General features: G+C 45.6%; 1 protein-coding gene, 2 long non-coding RNA genes and 1 pseudogene across 3 annotated transcripts; all 4 read left to right on the forward strand.

Moving 5' to 3' along the window:
• Positions 1–497: 497 nt before the first annotated feature.
• On the forward strand, positions 498–26,589 carry LOC137840024 (uncharacterized). The gene is made up of 3 exons (XR_011086415.1): positions 498–576; positions 22,882–22,972; positions 26,557–26,589. It is a non-coding gene; the product is annotated as an uncharacterized lncRNA (long non-coding RNA).
• On the forward strand, positions 7,537–10,049 carry LOC137840027 (janus kinase and microtubule-interacting protein 3-like). Its single transcript, XM_068649823.1, has 2 exons — positions 7,537–7,662; positions 9,643–10,049. Exons 1-2 carry the CDS (start codon positions 7,537–7,539, stop codon positions 9,907–9,909), a joined length of 393 nt encoding a protein of 130 aa, XP_068505924.1. The 3' UTR covers positions 9,910–10,049.
• LOC137840025 (janus kinase and microtubule-interacting protein 3-like) lies at positions 10,123–13,632 on the forward strand (annotated as a pseudogene).
• On the forward strand, positions 13,712–14,458 carry LOC137840022 (uncharacterized). Its single transcript, XR_011086414.1, has 3 exons — positions 13,712–13,920; positions 14,041–14,106; positions 14,168–14,458. It is a non-coding gene; the product is annotated as an uncharacterized lncRNA (long non-coding RNA).
• Positions 26,590–27,266: the final 677 nt, after the last annotated feature.

The raw sequence follows: 27,266 nt of genomic DNA on the forward strand, positions 1-27,266 counted from the left end.
CCGCCCAAATTTAAATCCGTGGGCGTGGCTCGCAGCAGGAAGTAGGAAAATGGCGGCGATGTTGACAAAGACACAGCGGATGGTAACATACGACTAACAAGAGAAATATTTTTATTTTCTGCTTGCAACTGGACCGTCCAGAGCGTACACGGTAAGTACAACTCATCGTTTTTAAAAAGAAGTACTTTTGTTGCCCTGAAAAGCGAGTGAGCGTGGCGTTTGTGGGGGACGTCGAATTTCGACGATTCTTTCTGGTCAACGGTTGTAAATGATTGTGTTGATTAAAAAAGAAAACTTGATGTAACTCTACTTTTAACTGCCGTTTCAGATAGATTTGGAATTGCATCACATCCAATTTTGCCTAGAGCGTACACGGTAAGTAACACTCGTTGTGTTTAAGGAGATTTACGTTTGTAATAGCAGAAGTGTAGCCGCGTTGCGTTGTACGTGTGAATGTTGGTCCAGGCGAAATGTTAATGTTTAATTTCATTCCTGTAGGTTCCACGGTGTTTGTTGGCTGCAAGTTTTCCACTGCAAGAAGAGGCTCATATCATTGACCAGGAGCGAGCTACAATGGTGAGTAGCCATAACATTTATGTTAAACACTTCCTATTTCATGTCTAACAGTACTTGATTTAACAAATAACCATAAATAAATACAGTGTGGGCACTGAAGTTAACATATGTGATTATACTGCCTAATCTGTCACCGAGTAGATTGTTGCAAAGTAATATAAGATCCAAAGTTGTAATTCAGAATAGTTTTCAAAAGAAGGCCATTAGAATTATATACAAGTCTGATTACCCTGAACAAGCTATTAATTAAATCACAAATTCTTCAATTCAAAGATTTGGTAGATTATCAGACAAATAATGTCTAACAGTAATTGATTTAACACATCACGATAAGTAGATTGAGTGTGGGCACTCTCAAATTAACATATATGATTATACTGCCTAATCTGTTACAGAGTATATTGTTGCCAAGTAATGTAGAATAGATCCAAAGTAGTAATCCAGAATAGTTTTGAAGAGGCCATTAGAATAATAAACAAATCTGATTACCTTGAACATAATAACAAGCTAAGTGTTTAATATGTCCTATGAAGTCGAAATTGGGCACCGTCATGTGGTGAAATTTGGAATTGCATCACATCCAATTTTGCCTGGGAACAAACAGATTAAATAAATCTTAGTTTTGAATAAGCCACTCCTTCTCAAACAAGTAAACTCTGCCCATTTCGCGCAGTAGATGTTCTGTTAATATCTAGTATTTATACAAAGTCATAATTTAAATTGCTTTCAACCTTCATTCATCGGTTCAACCAACATTACTCGCTCTTACTACCAACTTGTATTGATTTAACTAAGCGTTTAATACTTCCTATCAGGTCTCAAGGCAAGATTTGGCAAAATACAGTTTCAGCAAATCCAATTTTGCCAGGGAACAAAAATAGATTAAATAAACTAAATAAGTCTTCTTCCCAATAAATAAATCAGAAAAGTCTGTCTTGTAACCAGTCCTCTTCAAACAAGTAAAGTCTGCCCATTTTGTGCCGTAGATTTTGTGTCCATGCCTAGTATTTAAACAAAATCATAATTTAAACGACTTCTTGCCTTCATTCACTTTGGAAATTTGGAATTGCAGCAAATCGAATTTTGCCAGGGAACAAAAATAGATCAATTAAACTAAGTCTTCTTCCCATTAAATAAATTAAAAAAGTCTGTCTTGTAACCAGTCCTTTTCAAACAAGTAAAGTCTGCCCATTTTGTGCCGTTGATTTTGTGTTAATGCCTAGTATTTATACAAAATCATAATTTAAAGGACTTCATTCCTTCATTCACTTTGGAAATTTGGAATTGCAGCACATCAAATTTTGCCTGGGAAGAAAAGTAGATTAAATAAATTTAATAAGTCTTACTACTTCCCATTAAATAAATTAAATACGTCTTACTTGTTCCCACTCCTTTTCAAAACAGTAGTTTAAAACGAGGGCCCTTCACTCAACCTTTAACCCTATTTATTCACCTTCTAGGCTAAGTGTTAAAGGCTAAGTGTTAAAGGCTAAGTGTTAAAGGCTAAGTGTTAAAGGCTAAGTGTTAAAGGCTAAGTGTTAGAGGCTAAGTGCCAGAGGCTAGGCGCCAGAGGCGAGTTTTTGTGGGCTGAAGTTTTAGTGGGGTTAGTGTGAATACAATCCAAAAGAATACAACAGAATACAATACAATAGAATATAATACATAGATTAAATTCAATAGCTCTTACTACTTCCCATTAAATAAATTAAATACGTCTTACTTGTTCCCAATCCTTTTCAAAAAAGTAGTTTAAAACGAGGGCCCTTCACTCAACCTTTAACCTCAACCCCGCACGTCACATTGTGTTGTATCTGTGAATGTTGGTTGTGGCCAAATGATAGTTTTCTTTCATTCGTTTAGGTTCCACGGTGTTTGTTGGCTATGTTTTCCACTGTCAGAAGGATGAAAATACAAAGTACAACGCTTGGACGTGGGCGAAGACGTCACCGGTGAGTCCTTCCTTCCTATTTATTTACCTTCTAGATGCTAGAGGCTAAGTGTTAGAGGCTAAGTGTTAGAGGCTAAGTGTTAGAGGCTAAGTGTTGAAGGCAACACAATACGAACAACACAACACAATACGAACAACTCAACACAATATGAACAACACAATATGAACAACACAACACAATACGAACAACACAACACAATACGAACAACACAACACAATACGAACAACACAACACATTACGAACAACACAACACAATACGAACAACACAACGATACTGCACTGAGAAACACGATACCGCACTGAGAAACACGATACCGCACTGAACAACACGATACCGCACTGAACAACACCATGCCGCACTGAACACCATGCCACACTGAACAACACCATCCCGCACTGAACAACACCATGCCGCACTAAACAACACCATGCCGCACTGAACAACACCATGCCTCACTGAACGACACCATGCCGCACTGAAAGACACCATGCCGCACTGAACGACACCATGCCGCACTGAAAGACACCATGCCGCACTGAAAGACACCATGCCGCACTGAACAACACCATCCTGCACTGAACAACACCATCCCGCACTGAACAACACCATCCCGCACTGAACAACACCATGCCGCACTGAACAACATTATGCCGCACTGAACAACATTATGCCGCACTGAACATTATGCCGCACTGAACAACACCATGCCGCACTGAACAACACCATGCCGCACTGAACAACACCATGCCGCACTGAACAACACCATGCCGCACTGAACAACACCATGCCGCACTGAACAACACCATGCCGCACTGAACAACACCATGCCGCACTGAACAACACCATGCCGCACTGAACAACATTATGCCGCACTGAACAACACCATGCCGCACTGAACAACACCATCCTGCACTGAACAACACCATTCCGCATTGAACACCATGCCGCACTGAACAACACCATCCCGCACTGAACAACACCATCCCGCACTGAACAACATTATGCCGCACTGAACAACATTATGCCGCACTGAACAACACCATGCCGCACTGAACAACACCATGCCGCACTGAACAACACCATGCCGCACTGAACAACATTATAACGCACTGAACAACACCATCCCGCACTGAACAACACCATGCCGCACTAAACAACATTATGCCGCACTGAACAACATTATGCCGAAATGAACAACACCATGCCGCACTAAACAACACCATGCCGCACTGAACAACACCATGCCGCACTGAACAACACCATGCCGCACTGAACAACACGATCCCGCATTGAACACCATCCCGCACTGAACAACACCATGCCGCACTGAACAACACCATGCCGCACTGAACAACACCATGCCGCACTGAACAACACCATGCCGCACTGAACAACACCATGCCGCACTGAACAACACCATTCCGCACTGAACAACACCATGCCGCACTGAACAACATTATGCTGCACTGAACAACACCATGCCGCACTGAACAACAACATGCCGCACTGAAAAACATTATGCCGCACTGAACAACACCATGCCGCACTGAACAACACCATCCCGAACTGAACAACACCATGCCGCATTGAACAACACCATGCCACACTGAACAACACCATCCTGCACTGAACAACACCATCCCGCACTGAACAACACCATGCCGCACTGAACAACACCATGCCGCACTGAACAACACCATGCCGCAATGAACAACACCATCCCGCACTGAACAACATTATGCCGCACTGAACAACATTATGCCGCACTGAACAACATTATGCCGCACTGAACAACATTATGCCGCACTGAACAACATTATGCCGCACTGAACAACACCATGCCGCACTGAACAACACCATGCCGCACTGAACAACACCATGCCGCACTGAACAACACCATGCCGCACTGAACAACACGATCCCGCATTGAACAACACCATGCCGCACTGAACAACACCATCCTGCACTGAACAACACCATCCCGCACTGAACAACACCATGCCGCACTGAACAACATTATGGCGCACTGAACAACATTATGCCGCACTGAACAACACCATGCCGCACTGAACAACACCATGCCGCACTGAACAACACCATGCCGCACTGAACAACACCATCCCGCACTGAACAACACCATGCCGCACTGAGCAACACCATGCCGCACTGAACAACACCATCCCGCACTGAACAACACCATGCCGCACTGAACAACACCATTCCGCACTGAACAACACCATGCCGCACTGAACAACATTACGCTGCACTGAACAACACCATACCGCACTGAACAACACCATGCCGCACTGAACAACACCATGCCGCATTGAACAACACCATGCCGCATTGAACAACACCATGCCGCACTGAACAACACCATCCTGCACTGAACAACACCATGCCGCATTGAACAACACCATGCCGCACTGAACAACACCATCCTGCACTGAACAACACCATCCCGCACTGAACAACACCATCCCGCATTGAACAACACCATCCTGCACTGAACAACACCATGCCGCACTGAACAACACCATGCCGCACTGAACAACACCATGCCGCACTGAACAACACCATTCCGCACTGAACAACACCATGCCGCACTGAACAACACCATCCTGCACTGAACAACACCATCCCGCACTGAACAACACCATGCCGCATTGAACAACACCATCCTGCACTGAACAACACCATCCTGCACTGAACAACACCATGCCGCACTGAACAACACCATGCCGCACTGAACAACACCATGCCGCACTGAAAAACACCATGCCGCACTGAACAACATTATGCCGCACTGAACAACATTATGTCGCACTGAACAACACCATGCCGCACTGAACAACACCATGCTGCACTGAACAACATTATGCCGCACTGAAAAACACCATGCCGCACTGAACAACACCATCCCGCACTGAACAACACCATGCCGCATTGAACAACACCATGCCGCACTGAACAACACCATGCTGCACTGAACAACACCATGCTGCACTGAACAACACGATCCTGCATTGAACAACACCATGCCGCACTGAACAACACCATCCTGCACTGAACAACACCATCCTGCACTGAACAACACCACCCCGTACTGAACAACACGATCCCGCATTGAACAACACCATCCCACACTGAACAACACCATGCCGCACTGAACAACACCATTCCGCACTGAACAACACCATGCCGCACTGAACAACACCATGCCGCACTGAACAACACCATGCCGCACTGAACAACACCATGCCGCATTGAACAACACCATGCCGCACTGAACAACACCATCCTGCACTGAACAACACCATCCCGCACTGAACAACACCATGCCGCATTGAACAACACCATGCCGCACTGAACAACACCATCCTGCACTGAACAACACCATCCCGCACTGAACAACACCATGCCGCACTGAACAACATTATGGCCTACTGAACAACATTATGCCGCACTGAACAACACCATGCCGCACTGAACAACACCATGCCGCACTGAACAACACCATGCCGCACTGAACAACATTATGCCGCACTGAACAACATTATGCCGCACTGAACAACACCATGCCGCACTGAACAACACCATGCCGCACTGAACAACACCATGCCGCACTGAACAACACGACGTCGCACTGAACAACACGACGCCGCACAGAACAACACGACGCCGCACAGAATAACACAATACCGCACAGAACAACACAATACCGCACAAACAGTTTTAGATAATATTACGTCGCAGTCATGTGACGCGGACATGACGTCAATAGGCGGAACTCACGGCAAAATTATAATCCGTGGGCGTGGCTTGCAACAGGAAGTAGGAAAGCGGCAATTCTGGCAAACAAGACACAGCGGTTAGTAACACGATGACTTACAAGGCAAATATTTTTGTTTTCAGCTTGCAACTTGACCGTCTAGAGCGTACAAGGTAATTACAACTGTTTTTTTTTAGCCCTGAAAAGCAAGGGAGTGTGGCGTTTGGGAGGAATGTCGAACTCGGCGTCTGCTTCCAGCCACAGACGCCAAATTTCGACGATTATTTCGACTGGTCAACGGTTGTAAATTATTGCGTTGACTAAAAACTTTATTTAACTCTACTCTTAACTTTGCCGTTTCAGATATGCGGGTATTACACCGCGGAAATGACGTCAATAGGCTGAACTCTCGCCAAAATTCAAATCTGTGGGCGCAATGGCCTTGAGCGAGACACCGGATACAAACACGATGATTATCAACAGAAATATCTTTATTTTCTGCTTGCAAGTGGACCGTCTAGAGCGTACACGGTAAGTACAACTCATTGTGTTTAAAAAGATTTACGTTTGTGTAGTTTGCGTTGCGTTGTATCTGTGAATGTTGGTTGAGGCTAAATGTTAATGTTTAATTTCATTCCTTTAGGTTCCACGGTGTTTGTTGGCTGTATGTTTTCCACTGCAAGAAGAGGCTCGTATCATTGACCAGCAGGAGCTACAATGGTGAGTACCCCTTTCGTCTTCCATTTATGTTAAACACTTCCTATTTCATGTCTAACAGTACTCGATTTAACAAATAACCATAAATAAATACAGTGTGGGCAGTCACGTTAACATATGTGATTATCCTGCCTAATATGTTTATCACAAATATGTCACTAATCACTAATATGTTTATTTGTTTATCACAACACCTTTGGACCTTCAGCAATCGATTATTTCCCTTCATCTACATAGAGACAGAACGATGGTGTCTTAAACATCTCATTCATTTCACCAAATAACTTCACGCAGGTGGATAACGGCCGTCTCGGTCACGCTATGTTGCGTGATGCAGTTTTGAAGAACCAAATGCATTTATTCAATGAATAAGTCAAGCTAGTTCTATGTTTATGATGTTGTAAGTTACGGTACCGATTGAAGTTGAGTTCGAAGCCAGTGGAAAACAGCGCTGCGTTTGTGCTCTCCAGGTACAAATGTTGTGATCTCTGACTGACGACCGGGCGAGACTCGAGTAAGAGATGTCCAAACGAGCTCCGGCAGGGCGGGCCAAGGCGGAGCGAACGGACGCCCTTCAGGCCGCCAATGACGAGCTGAGAACCAAACTGATGGACGTCCAGTTAGAACTTCAGCAGGAGAAGAACAAGGTGAAAACCTCAACAGACAGACACTGCCTGCCTCCCTGCCTGCCTCCCTGCCTGCCTCCCTGCCTGCCTCCCTCCCTCCCAGTTTTCCCGATGTAGATTAGACATGCGTGTGCCATGACTGTGTCAGCCTACATCAACAAATGCACCGAGGACGTCAGCACCACTAAGAATATCATCACCCGGGGCAACCAACGACCCTGGATGACTGAGGAGGTACGTCAAACGCTACGAGCGCGGAACTCTGCCTTCAAGTCTGGCGACAAGGAGACACTGAGGACAGCGAGAGCCAACTTGAACCGTGCCATCAGGATAGCGAAGCGAGACCGCAGTCGAAAATTTCAGGATCGTTTCCACGACGTCAAAAACATCAGGAGTATGTGGCAAGGCATACGGGCGATTACAGACGACAACTCACCCTCCCCCCCCCGGTGGGTGTAGTTGATGCTGACTTTCTAAATGGTCTAAATAACTTCTTTGGGAGGTTCGAGGCACTAAACGGCACTCCAGCAGTTAAAACTGTCCCCCATCAGGAAGAGGAGGTACTCTGCCTTGACTCCGCCGATGTGTTGAAGACCCTGAGGAGAGTCAACCCCTGTAAGGCCCCTGGCCCGGACAACATTCCTGGGCGTGTGTTCAGGGAATGTGCAAGTCATCTGGCTGGGGTCATCACAGACATTTTTAACACCTCGCTGGGCCAAGCCACAGTGCCGGCGTGCTTTAAGACTGCCTCCATCATTCCGGTGCCGAAGAAACCTCAAATCACCTCATTTAATGATTACCGGCCTGTTGCACTGACTCCGGTTATGATGAAGTGCTTCGAAAGGCTGCTTAAAGGTCACATCGTTTCCAGACTCCCCCTATTATTTGACCCGTTCCAGTTTGCCGACCGGCAAAACCGCTCCACTCAGGAAGCCATCTCCTCCGTTCTTCACCTGAGCCTGGCTCACCTGGAGGAGAAGAACACCCATGTGCGGAGGCTGTTCCTGGACTTCAGCTCAGCGTTTAACACCATCATCCCACAGCATCTGGTAGGAAAATTGGAACACCTGGGCTTCAACACCCCCCTTCGCAACTGGCTGCTAGACTTCCTCACCAACAGACCTCAGTCAGTCCGGGTCGGACAGAACACCTCTGATGTCATCACCCTCAGCACAGGCTCCCTTCAGGGCTGCGTCCTGAGCCCCCTGCTGTGCACCCTGATGACACACGACTGCGTCCTCAGGTTCACCACCAATCACATCGTGAAGTCAGCAGACGACACAACGGTGGTGGGGCTCATCAGAGACAACAACGACCTGGACTACAGAGAGGAGGTGGAGCAGCTGGTGGGCTGGTGCAGAGAAAACAGCCTGATCCTGAATGAGGAGAAGATGAAGGAGATCATCGTCGACTTCAGGAAAAAACAGCCTCACCACGCTCCACTGATCATCAACAGCTCAGCTGTGGAGGTGGTCAGCAGCACCAAATTCCTGGGGGTCCACATCACAGAAGACCTCACCTGGACTATGAACACTACGGCACTGGTCAAGAGGGCACAGAAGCGCTTGTACTTCCTGCGGAGGATGAGGAGAGCCCACCTGCCCCCACCCATCATGAGGACGTTCTACAGGAGCACCATAGAGAGCATTCTGACAAGCTGTCTCTCTGTGTGGTGTGGAGGCTGCACCGCCTCCGATTGGAAGAACGTGAGGAGAGTGGTGAGGACAGCAGAGAGGATCATAGGGGCTCCTCTTCCCTCCATTCAGGACATTTCATCATTTCATTCATCTTTATACTTATTTTTAATATATATATATATATATATATATATATATATAGTATATGTATATATATATATATATATTTTCATAGGATATGTTACTTCTATTCAACTGCAATATCACTACTTTGTTGTAAGACGTATGCAACGGAATTTCGTTTTGTATGCACCATGTGCAGACAAGATGACAATAAAGTTTGTCTAAGTCTAAGTCATGTCAGGTCAGCTGTCTGGAGAGAGAGAGAAGTCAGGACCTGCGGGCGGAGCACCACCGTGCCACCGCCGCCATGACGGAACTCAAAAGCAAACTCCATGAGGAGAAGCAGAAAGAGTTAGCCATTACCAGGGAGACATTACTGCGGCAGCATGAAATGGAGCTGATGAGAGTGATCAAAATCAAAGATGGAGAGATCCAGCGACTGAATGCCTTGGTCCTCAGCCTGAGGGACGGCTCCATGGACAAGGTGATCCGCTCTATCCGTGTCTGACTATCCGCACGCCACGTCGGGCTTCGATGCGGCCGCTACCGTATTGTGTAGCTTGTCCCCAGTAAGCGTTGCGGCGCTCCGTTGCGGTCTCAACGGCCCGGTGTGGCGCAATGTCTGCTCAGGTGAGGAGGGGGGGCGCTTTGCTGGCGGAGGTGGAGGAGACGCGGCGGTGTCGGGAGACCGAGCGGTGTCGCCTCCACCAGGAGCGCGGAAGAAGCCCTGGCAGCGGCCCAGCAGGCCTGGCAGTCCCGAGCGGCCGAGCTCCGATCGGCTCATCACCAGCATCGGGAGGAGATGAGCCGAACCAAGAGAGACTGCGAGAGGGAGATCCGCCGACTGGTAGGACTGATCAGATGCGCGGTGCGTGGCTATGTTCCCAATTTCGTTGTATACCTGCAGTGCAATGACACCTAAGGCATTCTATTCTATTCTATTTCACAAGAAGAAAATGTCCGGTTGCTCGCTTCGCTTTTGTCACAGCAAAGGTGTTCTAGTCGATTCAAGAAAAAAATTGGCCGGTTGCTCTCTTTGTTTTTGTCACAATTCTGGCAAATGAGTTTGCCCGCCTGCCTGAGCGCTCCCCGTTTGTACATCCAGACGGATGAGATCAAGCTGAAAGACAGAGCGGTTAGTGTTTTGGATGAAGCCCTGGGGCCGGCCACGTCCACCGCCTTCAGCTGCAGACTCAGGCTGCCGAGCAGCAGATCGCTGCCCTGAGGGATTCCCAAAGGGCGGGCCTAAACTACCCTGGAAGTGGGGTCAACGCCGCTACTAGCAATCCTCTTCATTGCGTAAGCCACCTCATCACACACTTGCAGTACGCATGACTTAGTTCGTTGCTGGAGGAAGGTAGCACAAAAACAGTTTTGAACTTTGAACGAGTGCTTGTGTGTGTGTGTTGCGGGGCGTTTTCAGTCTCAGGAGGATCGGGACATGCGACGGTTTCATCTGAAAATCGCTGAGCTCAGCGCAGTCATCAGGAAACTGGAGGATCGAAACGCCCTGCTTTCTGAAGAGCGCAATGAACTGGTAATTTATTGACGGCACGCTTGAAGGTTTGCGCTACGTTTGATGCGCGCCATCCAGCGAGGCACCCATTGCGCTTGCTTATTAGTTGAGCGGCGCGGCGAGTCGGTTGCCTGGTAGATGTCTTTTATTGGGAGCCAAAGCCACGATTCCGTTCAAACCGATGCAAAAGGAATGGATACGTTCTGGCCCGCGTGTTGTGCGTCTTTCACATCCCGCACTTCATGCTTGCAGCTAAAGCGACTGAGAGAAACAGAAAGCCAGTTTCTGCCACTCCTGTACAAAAACAAACGCCTGAGCAGGAAGAATGAAGAACTCTCGCTGGTGCTGTGTCGCCTTGAAAACAAAGTGCGCTTTGTCACCCAGGAGAACGAGGAGATGGCAAGCTTGGTAAGTCGACGCGGACAACGGCGGCGTGCCAACAGAGTCCACTGCATTTGTGTTCCACAGAGAAGGCCTAGTTCGCTCAATGACCTGGACCGCGGTTGCGGCCAGCAGGACGGTGAAATGGAGTTCCTTCAAGTTGTGGAGCAGCGGCACATCATCGACGACTTGTCCAAGGTCTTCAGGCAGGCGACTCGGTGCACGTACGGCAGCGCCGCGCTCGCTCGCTGTCGCCAGGAAACCTTTTCCGTCCAAAGCTTGGCCGGCGGCCGCCATCCAAAAAATTGGCCCCTTAAATTCCGACCTTTCAAGCAGGAGCATTGTGCGCACGCGTTTGAACACGCTTTAGACTTGTTTTGCCGTTTTCAGCAGCTCAAAGCTCCCGTTTTGTCAGCGCCTTTGCCACTCGCTGTGCGCTGAAAACGACGGACTTGCCCGGCTGCTCAGCCCGTCAACCATGAGCCGCGAGCGCGACGTCATTGTCCGTAGGCAGCTAGTGGCAAAATGCACCCTGTTAGAGTTGCGCTCGCTCCAACTTATTTTGCAAGAACCACACGGGAGACAAGTAAGTTCTTTTGGACACCTGCAGGTGGAGAGTCCATCCGTTGTACGAATGAAGTCTGACTCTCGGCTCCTGCACGAGCATTTTAATTAAGAGAAACAGGGTGGGTGTAAGAGTGGATTGAATAGAGGAAGCCCTTGACCTCTAGTCAAAACATAGCAAGGGGTGTTTTACGACTTTGTGTAGGAAGGGATAAGCGATAGGGATAAATAAGGGATAAATAATATTATTTATTACAGGTCGCAGTCAAAGTCAAAGCAACACAATGATACGATAAAGATAATCTGGAAAACCCTGACACACCCTGTAGTTGTCACTTTTGGAAAAGACGAGCGTCCCTCCAATCATCGCCGGTGACGTGTTTTTCAGGCTCTGGAGACAGGAGCTCATGTCAGAAATGTCATTGTGAGTCGCGTTTGTTTCTGCGCCGGAGCCGTTCGTTCCCTTTGCATCCAAAGAATCTCAAAGGCGGATTATTTGTGTCGACAGGAGAGAGATTTGCTGCTACGATACCGACGTCGAGAATCTCTGAGGAGGAACAAAGCGTGAGGTCCTGCAAGGTGAGTCTGTTTGTTTGCGGCTGCTTGGTGTTGCGCAAGATGAAATGGCCTTTTTCTCGCTATCGTTCCTCTCGTCGATTCATCGTGAGGTGTCGCTTCAGTTTGTTCAGAGAGATGTTTGCTTCCGCGCCCGCAGGTCATCGAAACATTTTACGGCTACGACGAAGACGTGTTGGTGGACCCGGACGGATCGTCCTTGTCTTTTCACACCGACAGAACCCCCGACACGGAACCCGAAGAGGTAGCCCGCCATTTCTGCCAGCGTATTGGCACCAAACATTCCTCTTCAGCCTGGAATCGGACTCGTCTTTGCGTCGCGGGTGCTTTGTCGCCGGTCTGACTGATTCTGGTACTAGTGCTGTGTTGCATTGGTGTGTGCATGAAGAGGCGGAGCTTCGCTACCGCCAGCTGACGCAAGAATATCAAGCGCTGCAACGAGCCTACGCTCTGCTAGCCCAGACCAGCGAAGGGGACTACGACGCCGAGAAGGAGATCAAGGTGGCGCCCCTTCCCGCAACCCCCGGCCGGGTCGCAGCCTCCCCGTTCTCACCCAGCCTCGGGTGTTCTCTGGTCTGAAAGGAGGAGGAGGAGCCTCCCTCCTCCTCCTTTCAGACCAGAGAAAAGCTGATGGTAGAAATGGGTCACTATCAAAGCAGAGTAGCAGATCTGGAGTCAGCGCTGAAGCAACAAGGACAGGTAAGCTCATCAATGAGCACACCTTTTTCTCAGACAAAATAGCTACATTCTTCAGTCACTCATCCGTCTGGCATTACTGGACCAACCCCCCCCCCCCCCCCCCCCGAACGTGGCTGGGAAAATGCGGAGAAAAGCAAATGTCATTTTCCAGTCAACCAAAGAATTTGTGGATGAAAATGACACAACATTCCAAAGCTGTCCACGCGTTTGTCTCTTCTAGAATGTCAAGTGGGTGGAGGAGAAGCAGCTGCTGCGTCAGAGCAATCAGCAGTTGGCCGAAAAGGTGACGGAAAGAAAGGCGCTGGGCGGAGTCGCTTGGCGTCACACCTGTCGGGAAGCCCCGCAGATGAGGTCTGACTGTCTTTTCAGGTCAGGCGGATGGAGGCGGAAGAAGCGCGTCTGAAAGAGCACATCCAGGATATCCGAGACCAAAACGAACTGCTTGAGTTCCGCATCCTGGAGCTGGAGGTGGGAAGACTCGCACAAGCGTGTTGAGGCCAGAGATGTGACGGACGGACGGACGGACGGATGCATGCCTCTGCCTTTCAGGAGAGGGAGTGGCGCTCCCCCGTCTTGAAGTTTCTGCAAGTCCGTTTCCCAGACGGCCTCAGCCCTTTGCAGATCTACTGCGAGGCCGAGGGCGTGAGCGTACGTAAGGCGTCCCTCGCAACCCTAACCTTAACCCGAGGTCCCAGAACACCTTACATTGCTCCTTGCGCCTTTCCCCCGGACATCGTCATCAGTGATCTGATGAAGAAGCTGGACATCCTGGGCTATAACGCCGTAAGTGTATGTCGAACTCCTTATGTTCGCACTCCACGAGACTCGGCGGCTCAAATGTGACTTTTGGAAGGCTTTGCGCTGAAAGAAGCTTGTTGACGCTGTGCCTTTGGGCTCTTGCAGAATCTCACCAACGAGGAGCAGGTGGTCGTGATTCACGCCAGGACCCTTCTCACCCTAGCCGAGAAGGTAACGCGCACGTCCACGCACGCTCTCGCATTCTGCTTATGTGACAGCAGCCTTTCCTCAGTGGTTAGAATACATCAAAGTGACCAAGTCAGCACTTCAACAGAAGATGTTGGACATTGAAAGACAGACACGCGACATCAGCCAAGGGGAACTCCGGCAATGTGCCCCAACAATTCTGACCTTGAGCTGTGCTAGGATATGTTCTGCAAGCAGAAGGGCTACCTGGATGAAGAGTTGGACTTCAGGAAGTGTTCCATGGACCAGGCTCATAAGGTAAGCCGCCCTCAAATCTCCCGCCGGACCACTGATGGACGAGGATTGCGGCCCAGAGGATCCTGGAGCTGGAGGCCATGTTGTACGAGGCGCTACCGCAGCGGGACTGCCCCGCCACGGACGGCGAAAAAGCCAGCCACGCTGGCGTGAATGACGTGCTGACGGCGGATCAGAGAGAAGAGCTTAGGAGCGCCGTGGACCAATGGAAGCGAGCCCTGATGTGCGAGTTGAGGGAGCGCGACGCTTGCATCCTCCAAGAGAGAATGGATCTGCTGCACAGCGCGCAACAGGTAAGGGCCCAAAGCCAGCCCGGCACTTACTTGCACGCTTACTGGCTTTTGAATGCCACTTTCCATTTGTCCGTCCTAGAGGAACAAAGAGCTGAAAGAATTCATCGAAGCTCAGAAGAGACAAATCAAACAATTGGAGGAGAAGTTTCTGTTTCTCTTTCTATTCTTCTCCTTGGCCTTCATTCTGTGGCCCTAACACCAGCTGGTGAGTGAGCTCCAGCGGCACCGCACTCGACACCTCCGATACACTGCCAGCCGGTCTCAGACGTTGGCAGACGCTCCGATGCCAACGTATACCCCCCGCCACGGTGACAGAGGCACCGCGTCACACCGGCGCTCATCCAATCAGAAGGCAGGAAAAGCAAATTCACATGCAGGGCACTTTTGAACCAGAAGAGAGCGCCACAAAAAACGGTTGTTGCCCCAAACGCGCACTAAAAAGGGTCAGAATAACAAGAGTCCCACTGGACAGCCGGGGCCACCCGTCCAGCTGTTTCTTCAGGGGGGAAAAAAATTGGAGTCACCGGTGAGTACATTTTGCATTTAGCTCTGCTTTTCTGCTTCTGTCTTCAAGTGTGTGGCATCCTGCGATCAAAGATTCAGCCAACCCCAAAGCGGTTGACCTCAACGTCCCACCACCATGCCTACCAGAGCAGGTGACGTGATGCTTTGGACATCCTTCCGTCTCAGATGCCCAAAAGTACTCTTTGCCACATCTGCGGCAATACGGTGTCTTTTCAAAGGTGCAAATAAATCCAGCGTGGGCGGAACACGCACGTCTTCGGTTTTTCCCGCTTTGTTTGTGTGACAGCTGTTGTGAAAATTTTATACAAATAAAGTTGTATAGTACAGGTTTGGCCAAGCCGCAACTCCCGAACCGCATGCGGCTCTTTTATGTTCATATCAACATTTGTGTGTGTGTGTGTGGGGGGGGGTTGTGCGTGTTGGCTTCACTTGAGTTCAATTAGGTATTTTGGTCAAAAGCGCATGTGGTGAAATTCCACAAAGTAGGATGGGCAAACACATTTCTTTAAACTATGAGTGTCAATTGGGCTCTCGAAATGGCAGGGAAAAGATGCACAGCAAAACGAAAATACGTAGATGAACACAGGACGTTTTAATCAGAGTGGGAAAGTTTCTATTTTTTGTTGAACGTGATGGCAAACCATTCTGCCTGATATGTCAGACCTCAGCGCATTTCAAAGATTCAAATCTTCAGCGCCATGCACTTCAGCTCACTCCATGATAACATTGATCAGGCGTCGAACCCGCAACATCATGCTGAAGAGGTGGCCATGCTAACCAGTGCGCCATTATGTCAACGCATAATAACTGTAAGTCTACTGATCAAAACAGCGGTTACTATATGACGTCGCTACGTCGTGGTCACGTGACGCAGACAAGACGTCAATGGACGTGGGCAGAGTTAACTTGTTTAAAAGGGAGTGGGCAGAAGAAATATTTAATTTATTTAAATCTATTTTGAGTGCACACCATTATGCCAATGCATAACAACTGTAAATCTACTAAACAAAACAGCGGTTGCTATATGACATCTGCCACGTCGTGGTCACGTGACATTCGTGACGTCGATGGGCGTAACTTTCGCCGGAATTCAAATCCGCGGGGAGAGTTAACTTGTTTAAAAGAGAGTGGGCAGAAGAATTATTTAATTTATTTAAATCTATTTGGTGTGTGCGCCATTATGTCAATGCATAACAACTGTAAGTCTACTAAACAAAACAGCGGTTGCTATATGACGTCTGCCACGTCGTGGTCACGTGACGCGGACGTGACGTCGACGCCTACTTTACATCCCACCGATCACAGGACCCCTCGGCTGCATAACCGTGCCCTCTTCCCAACCAATCGGATTTGCTATACGCGAAAACGACGCCAATGGAAAGAGCTTCCGCCCAAATTTAAATCCGTGGGCGTGGCTCGCAGCAGGAAGTAGGAAAACGGCGGCGATGTTGACAAAGACACAGCGGATGGTAACATACGACTAACAAGAGAAATATTTTTATTTTCTGCTTGCAACTGGACCGTCCAGAGCGTACACGGTAACTACAACTCATCGTTTTTAAAAAGAAGTACTTTTGTTGCCCTGAAAAGCGAGTGAGCGTGGCGTTTGTGGGGGACGTCGAATTTCGACGATTCTTTCTGGTCAACGGTTGTAAATGATTGTGTTGATTAAAAAAGAAAACTTGATGTAACTCTACTTTTAACTGCCGTTTCAGATAGATTTGGAATTGCATCACATCCAATTTTGCCTAGAGCGTACACGGTAAGTAACACTCATTGTGTTTAAGGAGATTTACGTTTGTAATAGCAGAAGTGTAGCCGCGTTGCGTTGTACGTGTGAAAATTGGTCGAGGCGAAATGTTAATGTTTAATTTCATTCCTTTAGGTTCCACGGTGTTTGTTGGCTGCAAGTTTTCCACTGCAAGAAGAGGCTCGTATCATTGACCAGGAGCGAGCTACAATGGTGAGTAGCCATAACATTTATGTTAAACACTTCCTATTTCATGTCTAACAGTACTTGATTTAACAAATAACCATAAATAAATACAGTGTGGGCACTGAAGTTAACATATGTGATTATACTGCCTAATCTGTCACCGAGTAGATTGTTGCAAAGTAATATAAGATCCAAAGTTGTAATTCAGAATAGTTTTCAAAAGAAGGCCATTAGAATTATATACAAGTCTGATTACCCTGAACAAGCTATTAATTAAATCACAAATTCTTCAATTCAAAGATTTGGTAGATTATCAGACAAATAATGTCTAACAGTAATTGATTTAACACATCACGATAAGTAGATTGAGTGTGGGCACTCTCAAGTTAACATATGTGATTATACTGCCTAATCTGTTACAGAGTATGTTGTTGCCAAGTAATGTAGAATAGATCCAAAGTAGTAATCCAGAATAGTTTTGAAGAGGCCATTAGAATGATAAACAAATCTGATTACCTTGAACATAATAACAAGCTAAGTGTTTAATATGTCCTATAAAGTCAAAATTGGGCACCATCATGTGGTGAAATTTGGAATTGCATCACATCCAATTTTGCCTGGGAACAAACAGATTACATAAATCTTAGTTTTTAATAAACCACTCCTTCTCAAACAAGTAAACTCTGCGCATTTTGCGCAGTAGATGTTCTGTTAATATCTAGTATTTATACAAAGTCATAATTTAAATTGCTTTCAACCTTCATTCATCGGTTCAACCAACATTACTCGCTCTTATTACCAACTAAGCGTTTAATACTTCCTATCAGGTCTCAAATCGAGATTTGGCAAAATACAATTTCAGCAAATCCAATTTTGCCAGGGAACAAAAATAGATTAAATAAACTAAATAAGTCCTCTTCCCATTAAATAAATCAGAAAAGTCTGTCTTGTAACCAGTCCTCTTTAAACAAGTAAAGTCTGCCCATTTTGTGCCGTAGATTTTGTGTCTATGCCTAGTATTTAAACAAAATCATAATTTAAACGACTTCTTTCCTTCATTCACTTTGGAAATTTGGAATTGCAGCAAATCGAATTTTGCCAGGGAACAAAAATAGATCAATTAAACTAAATAAGTCTTCTTCCCATTAAATAAATTAAAAAAGTCTGTCTTGTAACCAGTCCTTTTCAAACAAGTAAAGTCTGCCCATTTTGTGCCGTCGATTTTGTGTTTATGCCTAGTATTTATACAAAATCATAATTTAAAGGACTTCATTCCTTCATTCACTTTGGAAATTTGGAATTGCAGCACATCAAATTTTGCCTGGGAAGAAAAGTAGATTAAATAAATTTAATAAATCTTACTACTTCCCATTAAATAAATTAAATACGTCTTACTCGTTTCCACTCCTTTTCAAAACAGTAGTTTAAAACGAGGGCCCTTCACTCAATCTTTAACCTCAACCCCGCACGTTGTGTTGTATCTGTGAATGTTGGTTGTGGCCAAATGATAGTTTTCTTTCATTCGTTTAGGTTCCAAGAAAACTTGATGTAACTCTACTTTTAACTGCCGTTTCAGATAAGCGGGTATTACGTCGCAGTCATGTGCCGCGGATATGACGTAATTGCCGGAACCTCCGCCAAAATTCAAATCTGTTGGCGCGATGGCCGTGAGCCACTGAGCAGCGACGATTATCAACAGAAATATCTTTATTTTCTGCTTGCAACTGGACCGTCTAGAGCGTACACGGTAAGTAACACTCATTGTGTTTAAGGAGATTTACGTTTGTAATAGCAGAAGTGTAGCCGCGTTGCGTTGTACGTGTGAAAATTGGTCGAGGCGAAATGTTAATGTTTAATTTCATTCCTTTAGGTTCCACGGTGTTTGTTGGCTGCAAGTTTTCCACTGCAAGAAGAGGCTCGTATCATTGACCAGGAGCGAGCTACAATGGTGAGTAGCCATAACATTTATGTTAAACACTTCCTATTTCATGTCTAACAGTACTTGATTTAACAAATAACCATAAATAAATACAGTGTGGGCACTGAAGTTAACATATGTGATTATACTGCCTAATCTGTCACCGAGTAGATTGTTGCAAAGTAATATAAGATCCAAAGTTGTAATTCAGAATAGTTTTCAAAAGAAGGCCATTAGAATTATATACAAGTCTGATTACCCTGAACAAGCTATTAATTAAATCACAAATTCTTCAATTCAAAGATTTGGTAGATTATCAGACAAATAATGTCTAACAGTAATTGATTTAACACATCACGATAAGTAGATTGAGTGTGGGCACTCTCAAGTTAACATATGTGATTATACTGCCTAATCTGTTACAGAGTATGTTGTTGCCAAGTAATGTAGAATAGATCCAAAGTAGTAATCCAGAATAGTTTTGAAGAGGCCATTAGAATGATAAACAAATCTGATTACCTTGAACATAATAACAAGCTAAGTGTTTAATATGTCCTATAAAGTCAAAATTGGGCACCATCATGTGGTGAAATTTGGAATTGCATCACATCCAATTTTGCCTGGGAACAAACAGATTACATAAATCTTAGTTTTTAATAAACCACTCCTTCTCAAACAAGTAAACTCTGCGCATTTTGCGCAGTAGATGTTCTGTTAATATCTAGTATTTATACAAAGTCATAATTTAAATTGCTTTCAACCTTCATTCATCGGTTCAACCAACATTACTCGCTCTTATTACCAACTAAGCGTTTAATACTTCCTATCAGGTCTCAAATCGAGATTTGGCAAAATACAATTTCAGCAAATCCAATTTTGCCAGGGAACAAAAATAGATTAAATAAACTAAATAAGTCCTCTTCCCATTAAATAAATCAGAAAAGTCTGTCTTGTAACCAGTCCTCTTTAAACAAGTAAAGTCTGCCCATTTTGTGCCGTAGATTTTGTGTCTATGCCTAGTATTTAAACAAAATCATAATTTAAACGACTTCTTTCCTTCATTCACTTTGGAAATTTGGAATTGCAGCAAATCGAATTTTGCCAGGGAACAAAAATAGATCAATTAAACTAAATAAGTCTTCTTCCCATTAAATAAATTAAAAAAGTCTGTCTTGTAACCAGTCCTTTTCAAACAAGTAAAGTCTGCCCATTTTGTGCCGTCGATTTTGTGTTTATGCCTAGTATTTATACAAAATCATAATTTAAAGGACTTCATTCCTTCATTCACTTTGGAAATTTGGAATTGCAGCACATCAAATTTTGCCTGGGAAGAAAAGTAGATTAAATAAATTTAATAAGTCTTACTACTTCCCATTAAATAAATTAAATACGTCTTACTCGTTTCCACTCCTTTTCAAAACAGTAGTTTAAAACGAGGGCCCTTCACTCAATCTTTAACCTCAACCCCGCACGTTGTGTTGTATCTGTGAATGTTGGTTGTGGCCAAATGATAGTTTTCTTTCATTCGTTTAGGTTCCAAGAAAACTTGATGTAACTCTACTTTTAACTGCCGTTTCAGATAAGCGGGTATTACGTCGCAGTCATGTGCCGCGGATATGACGTAATTGCCGGAACCTCCGCCAAAATTCAAATCTGTTGGCGCGATGGCCGTGAGCCACTGAGCAGCGACGATTATCAACAGAAATATCTTTATTTTCTGCTTGCAACTGGACCGTCTAGAGCGTACACGGTAAGTAACACTCATTGTGTTTAAGGAGATTTACGTTTGTAATAGCAGAAGTGTAGCCGCGTTGCGTTGTACGTGTGAAAATTGGTCGAGGCGAAATGTTAATGTTTAATTTCATTCCTTTAGGTTCCACGGTGTTTGTTGGCTGCAAGTTTTCCACTGCAAGAAGAGGCTCGTATCATTGACCAGGAGCGAGCTACAATGGTGAGTAGCCATTACATTTATGTTAAACACTTCCTATTTCATGTCTAACAGTACTTGATTTAACAAATAACCATAAATAAATACAGTGTGGGCACTGAAGTTAACATATGTGATTATACTGCCTAATCTGTCACCGAGTAGATTGTTGCAAAGTAATATAAGATCCAAAGTTGTAATTCAGAATAGTTTTCAAAAGAAGGCCATTAGAATTATATACAAGTCTGATTACCCTGAACATAACAACAAGCTATTAATTAAATCACAAATTCTTCAATTCAAAGATTTGGTAGATTATCAGACAAATAATGTCTAACAGTAATTGATTTAACACATCACGATAAGTAGATTGAGTGTGGGCACTCTCAAGTTAACATATATGATTATACTGCCTAATCTGTTACAGAGTATGTTGTTGCCAAGTAATGTAGAATAGATCCAAAGTAGTAATCCAGAATAGTTTTGAAGAGGCCATTAGAATAATAAACAAATCTGATTACCTTGAACATAATAACAAGCTAAGTGTTTAATATGTCCTATGAAGTCGAAATTGGGCACCGTCATGTGGTGAAATTTGGAATTGCATCACATCCAATTTTGCCTGGGAACAAACAGATTAAATAAATCTTAGTTTTGAATAAGCCACTCCTTCTCAAACAAGTAAACTCTGCCCATTTCGCGCAGTAGATGTTCTGTTAATATCTAGTATTTATACAAAGTCATAATTTAAATTGCTTTCAACCTTCATTCATCGGTTCAACCAACATTACTCGCTCTTACTACCAACTTGTATTGATTTAACTAAGCGTTTAATACTTCCTATCAGGTCTCAAGGCAAGATTTGGCAAAATACAGTTTCAGCAAATCCAATTTTGCCAGGGAACAAAAATAGATTAAATAAACTAAATAAGTCTTCTTCCCAATAAATAAATCAGAAAAGTCTGTCTTGTAACCAGTCCTCTTCAAACAAGTAAAGTCTGCCCATTTTGTGCCGTAGATTTTGTGTCCATGCCTAGTATTTAAACAAAATCATAATTTAAACGACTTCTTGCCTTCATTCACTTTGGAAATTTGGAATTGCAGCAAATCGAATTTTGCCAGGGAACAAAAATAGATCAATTAAACTAAGTCTTCTTCCCATTAAATAAATTAAAAAAGTCTGTCTTGTAACCAGTCCTTTTCAAACAAGTAAAGTCTGCCCATTTTGTGCCGTCGATTTTGTGTTAATGCCTAGTATTTATACAAAATCATAATTTAAAGGACTTCATTCCTTCATTCACTTTGGAAATTTGGAATTGCAGCACATCAAATTTTGCCTGGGAAGAAAAGTAGATTAAATAAATTTAATAAGTCTTACTACTTCCCATTAAATAAATTAAATACGTCTTACTTGTTCCCACTCCTTTTCAAAACAGTAGTTTAAAACGAGGGCCCTTCACTCAACCTTTAACCCTATTTATTCACCTTCTAGGCTAAGTGTTAAAGGCTAAGTGTTAAAGGCTAAGTGTTAAAGGCTAAGTGTTAAAGGCTAAGTGTTAAAGGCTAAGTGTTAAAGGCTAAGTGTTAGAGGCTAAGTGCCAGAGGCTAGGCGCCAGAGGCGAGTTTTTGTGGGCTGAAGTTTTAGTGGGGTTAGTGTGAATACAATCCAAAAGAATACAACAGAATACAATACAATAGAATATAATACATAGATTAAATTCAATAGCTCTTACTACTTCCCATTAAATAAATTGAATACGTCTTACTTGTTCCCAATCCTTTTCAAAAAAGTAGTTTAAAACGAGGGCCCTTCACTCAACCTTTAACCTCAACCCCGCACGTCACATTGTGTTGTATCTGTGAATGTTGGTTGTGGCCAACTGATAGTTTTCTTTCATTCGTTTAGGTTCCACAGTGTTTTTTTTGGCTATGTTTTCCACTTTCAGAAGGATGAAAATACAAAGTACAACGCTTGGACGTGGGCGAAGACGTCACCGGTGAGTCCTTCCTTCCTATTTATTTACCTTCTAGATGCTAGAGGCTAAGTGTTAGAGGCTAAGTGTTAGAGGCTAAGTGTTAAAGGCAACACAATACGAACAACACAACACAATACGAACAACTCAAAACAATATGAACAACACAATATGAACAACACAACACAATACGAACAACACAACACAATACGAACAACACAACACAATACGAACAACACAACACAATACGAACAACACAACACATTACGAACAACACAACACAATACGAACAACACAACGATACTGCACTGAACAACACGATACCGCACTGAGAAACACGATACCGCACTGAACAACACGATACCGCACTGAACAACACCATGCCGCACTGAACACCATGCCACACTGAACAACACCATCCCGCACTGAACAACACCATGCCGCACTAAACAACACCATGCCGCACTGAACAACACCATGCCTCACTGAACGACACCATGCCGCACTGAAAGACACCATGCCGCACTGAACGACACCATGCCGCACTGAAAGACACCATCCCGCACTGAACACCATGCCGCACTGAACAACACCATCCTGCACTGAACAACACCATCCCGCACTGAACAACACCATGCCGCACTGAACAACATTATGCCGCACTGAACAACATTATGCCTCACTGAACATTATGCCGCACTGAACAACACCATGCCGCACTGAACAACACCATGCCGCACTGAACAACACCATGCCGCACTGAACAACACCATGCCGCACTGAACAACACCATGCCGCACTGAACAACACCATGCCGCACTGAACAACATTATGCCGCACTGAACAACACCATGCCGCACTGAACAACACCATGCCGCACTGAACAACACCATCCTGCACTGAACAACACCATTCCGCATTGAACAACACCATTCCGCATTGAACAACACCATCCCGCACTGAACAACATTATGCCGCACTGAACAACATTATGCCGCACTGAACAACACCATGCCGCACTGAACAACACCATGCCGCACTGAACAACACCATGCCGCACTGAACAACACCATGCCGCACTGAACAACATTATAACGCACTGAACAACACCATCCCGCACTGAACAACACCATCCCGCACTGAACAACACCATGCCGCACTAAACAACATTATGCCGCACTGAACAACATTATGCCGAAATGAACAACACCATGCCGCACTGAACAACACCATGCCGCACTGAACAACACCATGCCGCACTGAACAACACCATGCCGCACTGAACAACACCATCCCGCACTGAACAACACCATGCCGCACTGAACAACACCATGCCGCACTGAACAACACCATGCCGCACTGAACAACACCATGCCGCAATGAACAACACCATGCCGCAATGAACAACACCATCCCGCACTGAACAACATTATGCCGCACTGAACAACATTATGCCGCACTGAACAACATTATGCCGCACTGAACAACATTATGCCGCACTGAACAACATTATGCCGCACTGAACAACATTATGCCGCACTGAACAACACCATGCCGCACTGAACAACACCATGCCGCACTGAACAACACCATGCCGCACTGAACAACACCATGCCGCACTGAACAACACGATCCCGCATTGAACAACACCATGCCGCACTGAACAACACCATCCTGCACTGAACAACACCATCCCGCACTGAACAACACCATGCCGCACTGAACAACATTATGGCGCACTGAACAACATTATGCCGCACTGAACAACACCATGCCGCACTGAACAACACCATGCCGCACTGAACAACACCATGCCGCACTGAACAACACCATCCCGCACTGAACAACACCATGCCGCACTGAGCAACACCATGCCGCACTGAACAACACCATCCCGCACTGAACAACACCATGCCGCACTGAACAACACCATTCCGCACTGAACAACACCATGCCGCACTGAACAACATTACGCTGCACTGAACAACACCATGCCGCACTGAACAACACCATGCCGCACTGAACAACACCATGCCGCATTGAACAACACCATGCCGCATTGAACAACACCATCCTGCACTGAACAACACCATGCCGCATTGAACAACACCATGCCGCATTGAACAACACCATGCCGCACTGAACAACACCATCCTGCACTGAACAACACCATCCCGCACTGAACAACACCATCCCGCATTGAACAACACCATCCTGCACTGAACAACACCATGCCGCACTGAACAACACCATGCCGCACTGAACAACACCATGCCGCACTGAACAACACCATGCCGCACTGAACAACACCATCCTGCACTGAACAACACCATCCCGCACTGAACAACACCATGCCGCATTGAACAACACCATGCCGCATTGAACAACACCATCCTGCACTGAACAACACCATCCTGCACTGAACAACACCATGCCGCACTGAACAACACCATGCCGCACTGAACAACACCATGCCGCACTGAACAACATTATGCCGCACTGAACAACATTATGTCGCACTGAACAACACCATGCCGCACTGAACAACACCATGCTGCACTGAACAACATTATGCCGCACTGAAAAACACCATGCCGCACTGAACAACACCATCCCGCACTGAACAACACCATGCCGCATTGAACAACACCATGCCGCACTGACCAACACCATGCTGCACTGAACAACACCATGCTGCACTGAACAACACGATCCTGCATTGAACAACACCATGCCGCACTGAACAACACCATCCTGCACTGAACAACACCATCCTGCACTGAACAACACCACCCCGTACTGAACAACACGATCCCGCATTGAACAACACCATCCCACACTGAACAACACCATGCCGCACTGAACAACACCATTCCGCACTGAACAACACCATGCCGCACTGAACAACACCATGCCGCACTGAACAACACCATGCCGCACTGAACAACACCATGCCGCATTGAACAACACCATGCCGCACTGAACAACACCATCCTGCACTGAACAACACCATCCCGCACTGAACAACACCATGCCGCATTGAACAACACCATGCCGCACTGAACAACACCATCCTGCACTGAACAACACCATCCCGCACTGAACAACACCATGCCGCACTGAACAACATTATGGCTTACTGAACAACATTATGCCGCACTGAACAACACCATGCCGCACTGAACAACACCATGCCGCACTGAACAACACCATGCCGCACTGAACAACACTATGCCGCACTGAACAACATTATGCCGCACTGAACAACACCATGCCGCACTGAACAACACCATGCCGCACTGAACAACACCATGCCGCACTGAACAACACGACGTCGCACTGAACAACACGACGCCGCACAGAACAACACGACGCCGCACAGAATAACACAATACCGCACAGAACAACACAATACCGCACAAACAGTTTTAGATAATATTACGTCGCAGTCATGTGACGCGGACATGACGTCAATAGGCGGAACTCACGGCAAAATTATAATCCGTGGGCGTGGCTTGCAACAGGAAGTAGGAAAGCGGCAATTCTGGCAAACAAGACACAGCGGTTAGTAACACGATGACTTACAAGGCAAATATTTTTGTTTTCAGCTTGCAACTTGACCGTCTAGAGCGTACAAGGTAATTACAACTGTTTTTTTTTAGCCCTGAAAAGCGAGGGAGTGTGGCGTTTGGGAGGAATGTCGAACTCGGCGTCTGCTTCCAGCCACAGACGCCAAATTTCGACGATTATTTCGACTGGTCAACGGTTGTAAATTATTGCGTTGACTAAAAACTTTATTTAACTCTACTCTTAACTTTGCCGTTTCAGATATGCGGGTATTACACCGCGGAAATGACGTCAATAGGCTGAACTCTCGCCAAAATTCAAATCTGTGGGCGCAATGGCCTTGAGCGAGACACCGGATACAAACACGACGATTATCAACAGAAATATCTTTATTTTCTGCTTGCAAGTGGACCGTCTAGAGCGTACACGGTAAGTACAACTCATTGTGTTTAAAAAGATTTACGTTTGTGTAGTTTGCGTTGCGTTGTATCTGTGAATGTTGGTTTAGGCTAAATGTTAATGTTTAATTTCATTCCTTTAGGTTCCACGGTGTTTGTTGGCTGTATGTTTTCCACTGCAAGAAGAGGCTCGTATCATTGACCAGCAGGAGCTACAATGGTGAGTACCCCTTTCGTCTTCCATTTATGTTAAACACTTCCTATTTCATGTCTAACAGTACTCGATTTAACAAATAACCATAAATAAATACAGTGTGGGCAGTCACGTTAACATATGTGATTATCCTGCCTAA

Source organism: Syngnathus scovelli, unplaced genomic scaffold, assembly GCF_024217435.2.
Source record: "Syngnathus scovelli strain Florida unplaced genomic scaffold, RoL_Ssco_1.2 HiC_scaffold_36, whole genome shotgun sequence".
Taxonomy (NCBI): Eukaryota; Metazoa; Chordata; class Actinopteri; order Syngnathiformes; family Syngnathidae; genus Syngnathus; species Syngnathus scovelli.

Excerpts from the sequence above, each read along its gene's own strand:
- LOC137840027 (XM_068649823.1), top strand. The coding sequence starts at position 7,537 with ATGTCCAAACGAGCTCCGGCAGGGCGGGCCAAGGCGGAGCGAACGGAC. Across the intron at positions 7,663-9,642 it reads TTCAGCAGGAGAAGAACAAG|GTCAGCTGTCTGGAGAGAGA; the intron begins GTGAAAACCTCA and ends AAGTCATGTCAG.